The sequence below is a fragment of the Nicotiana sylvestris genome, chromosome 8 (assembly GCF_000393655.2).
Source record: "Nicotiana sylvestris chromosome 8, ASM39365v2, whole genome shotgun sequence".
In the NCBI taxonomy this organism is placed as follows: Eukaryota; Viridiplantae; Streptophyta; class Magnoliopsida; order Solanales; family Solanaceae; genus Nicotiana; species Nicotiana sylvestris.
The window spans coordinates 217,839,475-217,850,967 of record NC_091064.1 but is presented as its reverse complement, the minus strand read 5'-3'; the positions used below and the strand labels follow the sequence as shown (position 1 = coordinate 217,850,967).

The window sequence follows — 11,493 nt, the reverse complement described above, 5'->3', positions numbered from 1 at the left end:
TCAATGGTGGATTTGTAGCGATTTTGATTTAATGACGAACTGAGATTTTGATTTGTAGCAATTGTGAGAAAAAAACGGAACAGAATTTTATTATAAATTGAAGATAAATGATTTTCGTGATATGATTTGATCTCCTTTCCGTTTCAAAACTTGAATTTAATGTAGAATCAATCAATCCCAAGATTCTTTCCTGATTTTTCGCGCGTTATTAAGGGAAGATTCTGCCCTATTAATTCCTAATAAACGAATGGTACAAAAATTGTAGGAAAAATGTGGACTAGGCGGGTAATTTAGATACTATATACATATTTGGTAATAAAGTTTAATATATGGTATAAGAAGGAAAAAATCTCATATATAAACAGCTAGCCCCACCCGCTGATTCAAATTTCAGATTTAGCGCGAAAAACCTACCATTTGAAACTATGGGAGAATTATGCAGATCAACCATTTTCTTCTCCGATCAACACCTCTGTTATGCCGATATTCTTCCTCCTTCACAGGTAACTCTCTCTCTCTCTCTCCGCCACAAACAGAATTCTTAGATTAACAGCAATGCCGAATGTATGAATCGCCTCATTTAGAAGTTTAAATAAGTCGACAACATTGACATTTTTTGTTTATTTATTTTAGGTTTCAGAGTAATTTTAGTCGTCTCATGTAAAAGCTTGAATCTTTTCATAATTTTAGCATGTGGTTGTATTTCTGATCTAATCGGATTTATGTGTTCAGGTCCGAGCTCGAATCGAAGTTGCGGTCCTGAATTTTCTTAAAGCCCTAAGTTCGAACTCTCCGTCCATTTCCGATCTATCACTGGTTCTAAATTCTACTTTCCTTTTTTATTTTTCTAAAACGAAATTTTACTAGTATAACTTGCAATTTTAGCGTACTTCATATGTGTGATGTAAACATCATTAGCTTCTGGAATTTCAAAATGAAATTCAAAAACTTTTATTACTTCATTGTGTATGTTTTTCCGAAGTTTTCAAAATGACTAATTTTCATGAAGTGGGAAAAATTGAAGAAAAACGCAAGGGAAATGAAACTACGTGCCAAAATTTGTATAAAAGTTAGCACTTTTGAGTGATTTATAATGTGAACCTTTTTGCTCCCTCAAGTACAAATTATTTATCAGTATTGGGATGAAATAGACCTAATTAGAAATAGAAAGAGATGATTCATCTAGTGGACATCAGACAAAATTTTGAGTGATGGTTTATAGTATATGTGACACAGATCAGTAGGAACTCCAGCAATAGCAGAGTGAGCCAGGGTTTACTGACCGGTGATTCATGGATCTTCTTGTCCCATTCTTTTTGCACGCGATCTTTAACAAGAGAGAATAGTGCCAAATCCTTCATAAGAGGTAAAAATAAAATTGCTTACCATAAAATTACTTGATTGTACAAATTAATAATGCTGGTTAACTTTTTATGATCAAGTTTGGAAGGTTATGGAAATGTGCTACCAAATTCTGGTTCAGGAAAAGAGGGTGACTCAGAGAGAGCTATATTACAAGCTACTCTGTGATTCACCAGATTATTTCACTTCTCAAATGCAGGTTAATAGGACCATCCAAGGTCAATGCTGATTCTTCTTTCTTTTCATCATTTCTGAATAATGATTTGTGTGTTTGATTGATTTTGGTGACGGGGTCTTCATTTACCTTCTATGAAGAACAGACTTGGTGGCCTTGCTTCGGTGCAGCCGTTATAGCCTTGGAATAATGGCATCGAGCAGAGGGGCTATAGCAGGCCGTTTATTGTTGCAGGTACTATTCTTAACCCTTCAGTTGTAATTTCAGCTGTTCATATATGTGCTGCTCTGCTTCCGCTCTTCAGAATCCATATTTTATTTGATCAAAAGCTTAGCATTATTAGCTTAACTTGGCCTGTAACAGTACACTATCTGTCAGTTTGGAATCAAATGCGCCTAATAAAGCAAAGGGGATATAGAGAATCCATATAGACAATCACTACTTGTTTGGAATTGAGACATAGTAGATTGATGTCTTTCTATAGGAGCCAACCTAGTCAAACTTTGAATGTTTGCTTGGTAAAAGTTAGCTGTTTTTGGCTGTGTAAGATAAACTATTTTGCTTTGTTTTATTCTGATTTTGTGCGAACAGTCAAGGAACTTAATACTTACCGGTACAAGTCATTAAGTTTCCCATCTAAGCTTTGGTCAAGGATTTGAAGTAGGTAGTTATCCAACACTTAGAACTTTGGTACTTCTTTTTTCCAGAGATGGATTAGTGACTTATGTTTGCTTGCTTCTTTAACCACTGAGAAAGGAGCCAAACAAGGAGGTTGTTGACTGCTCTACCTGTGGATCGTCCGGATATGCTATATCTGGAGACCTAGAATTGTTGGAAAAATTGGCCATGGAAACAGATGCACGATACATCATTGTGGTGGAGAAGGTATTATTTTTGTCTCTTTCTGAAAACTTTACACCACTGATTTTGCAAGAAACTAAAAGTAGTTCTACTTTTTAGCATGCCATATTCCAGCGACTGGCTGAGGATCGCGTATTCAATCAAATCCCATGCATTCTAATCACTGCCAAGGGATTCCCTGATATTGCCACTAGGTGAGGTGAAGAGTTAAGCATATAGTATATCATCTTCAAAGACAACTCTTTTTACCTGAAGTTCCAGCTCACAGAAATATTGTCCATTCAAATATTAACTTACAACATATTCTAATCTCAAAATACTTATTCAGGTTTCTGCTTCATCGAATCTGTCGGGCATTCCCCAATTTGCCAGTCCTGGGGTTTGTTGACTGGTATAAATGACTTCACTAGTGTTGCCCACCACATTAGATGCAGACCAACGTTCTTACATATAGAATTGTGATTTTTAAGGAATCCGGCTGGACTAGCAATTCTTTGCACCTTCAAATTTGGAAGCATAGGGATGGGACTTGAAGCGTACAGATATGGTGCTCGTTTCTCTTATAGTTATGTTGAATCATGTGCCCTTGGTATCTTATACGAATCTATTTCTCTATATGTTATTTTAGCTTGCAATGTCAAGTGGCTAGGACTGCGAAAGGATGATATTGATCAACTTGTACCCGAAGAATCTTTGGTCCCTTTGAAACCACGAGATCTGCAGATTGCCAAGAGTTTGATGTCATCAGAGATTCTGCAGGTATGAATCCAGTTAATTTGGAAACGTCCGCCTTAATCCATTATTTGGCTTAATAATCACAAAATTACTGATTTCTAGCAGGATAGTTACAAAGAAGAGGTTGCAGCAATGGTTCAGAGTGGTCGAAGGGCAGAGATTGAAGCTCTTTATTATCATGGATATGATTACTTGGTAAAGTTCCTAGCGACGAAAATAGTGCAAGCTAATTCCCTCTGATAATTCCCTCTTCCAAACAAACAAGTACTGAAAAGATACAATACTACTATTTTCCGAATTGAATGCTCCACCTGAACCATGTTGGAAGTTCCGAATTTGACAATTTCCTCCTAAAAATTGAAAACGCTACGCCTCTCATATGCAATGGCTTGGTTATTTCCTGCTGCTCTCTTCTGTTTACTCTACAGTAATCAGCAGGGCATCAACACTGAGGCTTTACGTTCACTCCAATGGGATATCTAAGTTTAGCGCATTTGATTGGGTGAGCTGGCGACATAGTTCGCGCAATCAACCATATAGAGACAACCCAGAGAGCCAATAACTCATCTCTCATCTATGTGCAATAACTTTAACAATTTATAAAGGTGTAACAATCAAATAATTGGGCATCTGTTCATAATACAACTTATATTGACCTTTATACTGACATCTATTCCTTGGCCTATAACAGACAAATGATAAATAACCCAAGAAAAAGGTTTAAAATAAAACAAAAAAAAAAGGGAAGAAAAAAAGATCAGGGAGGAATGCAGTGGTACGGAAATAGAAGAATAATAGAAAAAAGAACAAGGAAAGCTTGGCGAATGAAGACTCAAAATCTCCCACCTAATTGTTTTACTATCAACCTAGTCTCGGTGACCATCTACATTTCGTCACAGCTAATCCCAGCAAAGGAAAAAAAAATTCAGGCCCTCTTTACAGAAAGAGACACTCTCTTTCCCTCCACTGAGAACTTGTCACTGCCTTCAAGCTGCATACAAGGAAACAAGTCATTTGAGCATGCTAAATGAACAATGAAGAAAGATTATTGAAAAGACAGAACGAATGATATCTCCTCCCAAAAGACACTACAAGATTGCATGGGTTACAGAAGGCAAGTCTGCTAATGAAAATGTACTTTACCTTGCGCTTCAAAAAACCAAGTGCCTCTTTTTTAGTGAAACTACAAAGATCTGAAGATTGTTCATCAATTAGCACTTTAAGCTGCTTCAGCTTTAAAGAGTTCCCAGGTGCCTGGAGTGTCGGATATCAATGAAGGGAAGTCAAGACATGACTTTGAATAACAACAACAACCCAGTATAATCCCACTTAGTGAGGTCTGGAGAGGATAGTGTGTACGCAGACCTTACCCCTACCCTGGGGTAGAGAGGCTGTTTCCAAATAGACCCCCGGTATCCTTCCCTCCAAGAACTTCCCACCTTGCTCTTGGGGAGACTCGAACTCACAACCTCTTGGTTGGAAGTGGAGGTTGCTTACCATCAGAGCAACCCCTCTTGTCATCAAGACATGACTTTGAATAAATTACTTAAATCAGTGACAAAAATAATCTAAAGAAACCTGTTTCAAGAGCCGTTTGCACAATTTCTTCAGCTTCAATTTTGGTTCATCATTTTTGGCTGGGTGACTGATTTCTTCATATTCTGCTTCCATGGGAGGGTTCGACTCAGAAGAATCTTCTTCATCGCTATCATCAAAGGATGTCTTTTTCCCCTCGAAGTAGCAACCAGCAACCTTCTTTGGCCGGTCTTTGATACCCAGTCCTTGTTTTCCAGTTGTGGCTGTATTCTGCAGTTGAATGACATTGTCATTATATTTCTAGATGAACTTCCCCAATGCTAATACACATCACCAGAGAATATCAGCAAGGAAGCTAATCAGAAAAGATTCATATCAGAATAATAAAAAAACTGCAACCTACTAATAACTAAATCAGTATACACCTTGCACTTGCATTTGTTAACTAGACAAATGTATCTTATAATGTTCCAATTAGTCTATGTAAGAAGTCAGATCCTGATAATATTTGCCAGCATTACAGTTAGGAGGATATAGATGCATTAGGTGAAGTTAGTAAAGATACCATACATAAGGCACTTAAACTTTAAACTTCATTAGAAGTAGTGTTACATTATTCCCCGAAGATTGAGGAACAAGAAGAGATCTATTAAGAGAGATTTATTCTAGAGAAAATCTTAACAGTTGCATCCAATTACAAACTACACGAAAGATATGTTGCGGGGCCAGTGACAGTTCAAAGTCATTAAGCAATTAGAAAGTAAAACCTATGCTTCTTCGAATGGTCAGAAAGCATACTTGCACAAGGTTATAAAGATTTTCTTGATCCTCCTCATGGAATGTGGTCCTCTCACTGAAGTCTCGCATCGTCTCGGACGAAGATGACTTTTTTCTCCGAGCTTGACTTCCAAGAAATCCTCCTGAGACAAATCCATTTTTATAGCCCCACCATTCTGGGGGAACACCTTGATCTTCATTACCTGGCAAAAGGAATTATTTTAATAAACAATCAGTGGATGCATTGACAGCTTAAGCTTATATCTGAAAGCCCAACCAGTTATCGCAAGTATCAAAACCCATTTCATATCAACATATCCTTATTAAACATATGCACAGACAGTAGCATACTTGCAAACATACACCCCAACAACGATCCCACCACCCTGCAAGAAAACGAAATGTATAGACTCGATAGAGAAACAGGAGCTGCAATTCAGGTCAGAAAGAGATTAGTATTTATTCATATTTTCAAAATCTCCTTCCACAAATCACTGATCTCCCCACTCCCATCAGCCAGACAAAAAAAGAAAGCCTTGATATACTAGCAACTTTGAGTGGAAACTAACATAGCAAGAAAATATCTAGTAGATCAGAGGAGGTCTCCTTATCCTTTTCACTGAGATGATTATAGCTTGTTATCTTGGAAGTCCTTAGTGGATGATAATTAGGAAATTAGCTACTCCGCAGTAGTGTAGGAAATTACTGATTCCAGAGCAGGATTTGCACTCTTCTCTCTCCTTTTTCTTTGGCGCTCCTCTCCCTCTTAAAAACATGTTTATAAACAGCAACATTAAATTTGAACCAACGCATTTCCACATGCGCGTGCTTTTTTCATAATTCAAATGGGTCAGGCAACCTAACTGCTCAAATAACAAATCTCGAACTTACATGCATCATCTGCAACAATAATAGTCTCCGCCGTATCTGCTGCCTTATGATCATCATTTGTCGGAGAAGTCTTTGTCTTTTTGACCTACAGAACATGTAAATATGGCTAAGCAAAACACAAAATTATAGAAGAAATAGCCAAAAGGAGCGTGAATTACAAACTTTGAGTCAAAAAAAGGCTCAAGCATGAGCAAGTGAGTGCATTCTTTTTAACATAATGGTCAATTTGCAAATATAATCGTATAAGAGAATAAGCTGATCCAGTCCCAAGTCAACCATTAAATCATATAAAAAGAAAACAAAATTCCTAGTTTTTATGGAAGAAGTATACAGGTTTTGTCGTTTTGAATGGACAAATACCCTAAAAATATTCTGCTTATTGACTGTGAATTGCAAAAACAAAATCATAACATCCTAGTAGGCTCAGATATAACATCAGAGTAAATTGTTGGTGAACTTGTTATAGCCCTAATCAGTATCCATATAGTGGAAACATCACTTTCATGCAAAAGTAAACTTACAAGAATTCCTTCAAGATCCTGCGCTGAATATGAGTGCACAAGCTTTCCTCTTTCCCTTCTCTTATATCTGGTGCACAGAAAAATGAAAAATTGGTTTTTCATTACAATGTGTTCCAGCTCACCACATGTAAAGAAGCATATACCGACAAACTTACCTTCCTTGAGGCCGAGTAACCTTAGCTACAGTCTCTTGTTCTCCATTAGAAGATCCTGTTTTCGTGTCATTTTGCACTTCTTTTTTCTCTTTTACTGTTAGAAGCACCCGAAAAATTTCATACAACAGAACGAAATTGTTTATGTATAACTAAAGAATGATTTTCAATTCAATGTACCTTCATCATTGTTGATTTCAGCTGTTTGCTGCCAAATAATGAAAATAGATGTTAGTCATATAGCACATTAGGAAACAAACTTGGTGAATACATTACAACTCAAAGTTGAAGAAGAGAGTTACCACTTTTAATCTTTTAAGGATGCTATCAAACTGCGCTGTATCAAACGCCCATTCATTTGGCTTTTCTGTACCGATACCTATTCCATAATTCAGAAATAAAAACCAGCTAAGCATTTACTTCTAAAAATAAAATATAAGGAAGATAACAACATTTCTTTGAATTTCACTTACTACCTATAATGCTAAGGAGGTCTTACTTTGTTCCCTTGCCTCCCATTATCTATCCTATGCTAAGGAGTTCTTATTTTGTTCCCTTTCCTAAGATTATCTTCCTTATCCACCCCCCCCCCACCAACTCATGAGAGAGAGATGTTTTCCTCCTCTATTGCAGCCATGCAACAAAACAGTTACTAAATCAAGATGCGATAAGGCAATCCATTAAAAACCTGCAGTGTCTTGTTTGTTCTGTACTCTGACATATCCTTTGATTCCTTGCTTGTTCTTGCCCAAGCCTTCTCCTTCTTCCCATCCCTATTAACCACATTTCATGCATATTACAAATATATATAACGGAAATTGCAGAGTAACTAGCTCAAGTACAAGCAGATATACAACAAAAGAAATCGAATATACTGAATCAGTTTATAATTATAGTTCCATCAATGGCAATTAACTCCATCAAATATACAGATCACAGAAAAACTTCAGAAACTTCAGAATCAAAAACTATATATCCTACATTTCGTCAGTCTCAAAATCAAAAGCTCAGGACCACTCGCTTGATATCCTTCACTTCTCATAATTACAAAATTTATGGACATTAAAAGAATCAAAAGCCGTCAGCTTCAATATTAATATGCACACAGAGGAGTTCCCATAAACATTACTCCCTACGTCCCAATTTAAGCGGCACACTTACAAAATTTTCACTTTAACATTAATGAGATGATTTAAAGACATACAAATGTTTATGGCTTATTTTAGACCACAAGTTTAAAAGTCTTTCTTTCTTAAACTGCATGGCCAATAAAAAAAGGACACATAAATTCCTATGGAGGGAGTAATACTTATTAATAATAACTATATCATCACCTTCAACTCAAGCAATCTTGCCTGCCGCGCACATATTTAATTTTTCTATTAATTCATTACATGTAAAACAAAATAATATTTTTCATCTCCTTTTTGGTACACGAACATGAAAATTCATCAATTTTAAAACTGAAATGACAAGGATCAAATCAGAAATCACATTTATAACCAAAAAAAATTGAATTTTGAGATACAATTAACTCATTTCACATAAATACGGCAATTCGAAACGTATGTGAAAGAAAATGAAAACAGCAAACCATTTGTTTCATGAGACGAAAGGCGGCGGACTTTCTGGCAACTCCGACATAGCAAACGGGAGCTTCCGGCGCCGCCATAGCCGATTAATCGGAGATAAAGAACGTGCCTTTCGTAACGCCTCTATTCCTCTCTAGTCTAACGAAAACGAGTTTCAAAACCAGAGAGGAAGAGAGGGTTGGTGAAAGAAATAAGAGGTAACAGCTCGAGACCTAATACTCTGGAGTGGAAGAAAGATCCGTTACTGTTTGATTGGGCCAAAGGCTGAAAGTTCTGATTTTAGAGACCCGTTAGGTTGGCCCATCGGGAAGCTGGGAATTGACCCAATAAAATTGGCCCAAATGATAAAAGTTGGCCCATAATTCGAGATGTCTGATGGGATCTTTACAAAAATAGCCAACCTGTATTTACTATTTATATTTTCTAACCAGTAATACATAAATTATACGTTGATTATATACGGTCACACATATACATACACACATAATATTTTTGGTTTAAGTGGGTGGTGAGCGACTATTTTAATTAGTTCTCCATGTCTAATTTTGCATAGGGAAGCTGGAAATTGACCCAATTAGCTTGGATGAAATTCAAAAATAGTCATATTTAATTTAAAAATGATAATTAAAAAATAGCCACAGTTTAAAAGTAATGAAAATTTAGCCACTTTGCATGCAAAGATAAAATTTGAACAAAAGCACTGTTAAAAATTCAGAAACATTCCAGTATAATATGTTGGACTTCAACTTTTTTATTTATGAGCTTCTTGCATAATATGCTGGAAGTTTATAATGTGTTGGAGTTCCATCATAATATGCTGGAAGTTTATATGCAGGAACTCCATAATCCCGCATATTATTCTGGAACTTCCCGTGTGCTGGAGTTCCAACATAATATGTTGGAAGTATATATGCAGGAGCTCCATAATCTAACATATTATGCTGGAAATTTATGTGTTTCAGCAAAATAATGACTAATTTTTAATAATTTTACAAATACTAATTATTTTTTAATTATCAATTTGGAAACCGTCTAGACCGTACTATTTTGACAATAAGCTTAAGAGAGAATAGACTGTAGAATTGTAAAAATAGCACGGTATAGCCAGTTTTCGGACTGGTCATTCAAAAATAGTCAGCGTTTACGAAGTCAATGAAAAATAGCCACTATTTTGCTGCAACAAAGACCGATCGAGCATAATATACTGGAGTTCGATGTACCTGTGTATGAACTCCAGCATATTATGCTGCACCGGTATACTTTGCTGACTCTAGTATAATATACTGGAGACTAGAGCACCAGTGCTCCAAACACCAGTATATTATACTGGACAATTATACTTGCTGGAACTCCAGTATATTATGTTGGAGTTCTAGTGTACTTATGTTGGAACTCCATCACATTATGCTAGAGTTCCAACATACTTATCTTGGAACTCCAGTATAGTATGTTGGAGTTCAAGCATACTTATGCTGGAACTCCAGTATAATATACTGGCGTATTTTTCGGGTTTTAACAGTGTTTTTGCTCAAATTTATCTTTACATGAAAAGTGGCTAAATTTCGATTACTTTTGAAACTAGGCTATTTTTGAACGACCAATTGTAAATCTAGCTATTTTTGAATTTCTCCCTGTAGAATTGGCCCAAATGATAAAAAGGTTGGCCCATAACTCGGGATCTGTTATTTCTTTTGCTTTACTTTTTTTTTCTTTCTATTAACCAAATTATCTTTTGCTTTACATCATAAAAGAAAAAAAGTCACTATCCATCTATTTGGACAAAATTTAATATATTTGTGGAAAGAACTTATTCGCATTTGTTGTATGCACTAAAAACTCAATAAGCGCATGATGTGTATTTTTTACGTAAAAATAACACTTACACATTTAATATGTATATTTTAATTCAATTTATAATTTAAACACGGTAAACTAATTTTGTTTGGGACATAGAAAAAGATCCAAATAAGTTTACTAACATTTGTGCTAAAAAATATGTAAGTATTTCGCAATTTACCGGTAAAAGCTAACAGTGTAAATGTTTTTTTAGTACTTCAACTAAAATTCCATCCTTTAATTAAACATTTTTATATCAGAGGAAAGACAAACAGAAAATGAGGATGGTCAAACAAAGGTGAGATTGGGAGAGTAATGAGGCTATGAACCCGGGGGGGGGGGGGGGTAATAGTGATATGGACTCTTTTCTCTCTATTGATGAATCTTCAAGTGGATTATAGTAATTTTAATGAGTTATAAATTTATTTAGATTGGTTGGACCTACCTAAATATCTCCTTAATTTTTTCATAAGTAATCAAATTTAAGTAATATTACACGTAATCTTTTTCTTAGATCTTTTAATTTTCAAATTTTCCTTATATTTGTGATTTAATTCGTGTTTCGTGGATTACATGTCTCTATTTATATTTAAAAAATAATTTGCATCTGATGTTTATAGCAACTCAATGTATATGTGATATCACACGTAGAGCGAGAAGATTAGCTACAAGTTAGACTGAACCCAACAACTTTAATCCAAACTCTATATTTGTATTAAGAAACATATTAAATACGTATAAAAAATAAATTCTAACACTTAATAACAACTATATTTATACCAACTCAATATATACGTGATATCACGCACGGAGCTACGAGATTAACTACAGATTTGGCTAAATCCAGTAGCTTCAATCCAACCTTTATATTTATGTTAAAAATTAATTAAATATATATAAAATTAATTTAAAATCCAATTTACATTTGAAAATTTTAGCTTCATAGTACAAAGCGAGGTGTATACACCATAAAATGCAACGTTTTTCTTTTTCTCAACACCACTATATATATTCCTTGCAACTTCAATTTACAATACCGGTGTCTGTACCATTTG

The 11,493-nt window shown here is 35.4% G+C and overlaps 2 protein-coding genes across 2 annotated transcripts; one reads left to right on the top strand and one right to left on the bottom strand.

Moving 5' to 3' along the window:
- The first annotated feature begins 421 nt into the window (after positions 1 to 421).
- On the top strand, positions 422 to 3,443 carry LOC104219790 (meiotic recombination protein SPO11-2). Its single transcript, XM_009770527.2, has 11 exons — positions 422 to 503; positions 733 to 816; positions 1,237 to 1,366; positions 1,443 to 1,580; positions 1,683 to 1,771; positions 2,294 to 2,422; positions 2,498 to 2,592; positions 2,727 to 2,789; positions 2,869 to 2,945; positions 3,027 to 3,157; positions 3,239 to 3,443. The coding sequence occupies exons 1-11, from the start codon at positions 426 to 428 to the stop codon at positions 3,371 to 3,373; spliced, it is 1,149 nt and encodes a 382-aa protein (XP_009768829.1). The 5' UTR covers positions 422 to 425; the 3' UTR covers positions 3,374 to 3,443.
- Positions 3,444 to 3,708: 265 nt separating this feature from the next.
- On the bottom strand, positions 3,709 to 8,802 carry LOC104219789 (G-patch domain-containing protein 1). Its single transcript, XM_009770522.2, has 11 exons — positions 8,605 to 8,802; positions 7,699 to 7,783; positions 7,313 to 7,389; positions 7,191 to 7,218; positions 7,014 to 7,107; positions 6,859 to 6,925; positions 6,338 to 6,422; positions 5,468 to 5,649; positions 4,712 to 4,939; positions 4,277 to 4,387; positions 3,709 to 4,124 (listed from the first exon to the last, which is right to left on the bottom strand). Exons 1-11 carry the CDS (start codon positions 8,680 to 8,682, stop codon positions 4,059 to 4,061), a joined length of 1,101 nt encoding a protein of 366 aa, XP_009768824.1. The 5' UTR covers positions 8,683 to 8,802; the 3' UTR covers positions 3,709 to 4,058.
- Between the last annotated feature and the right edge of the window lie 2,691 nt (positions 8,803 to 11,493).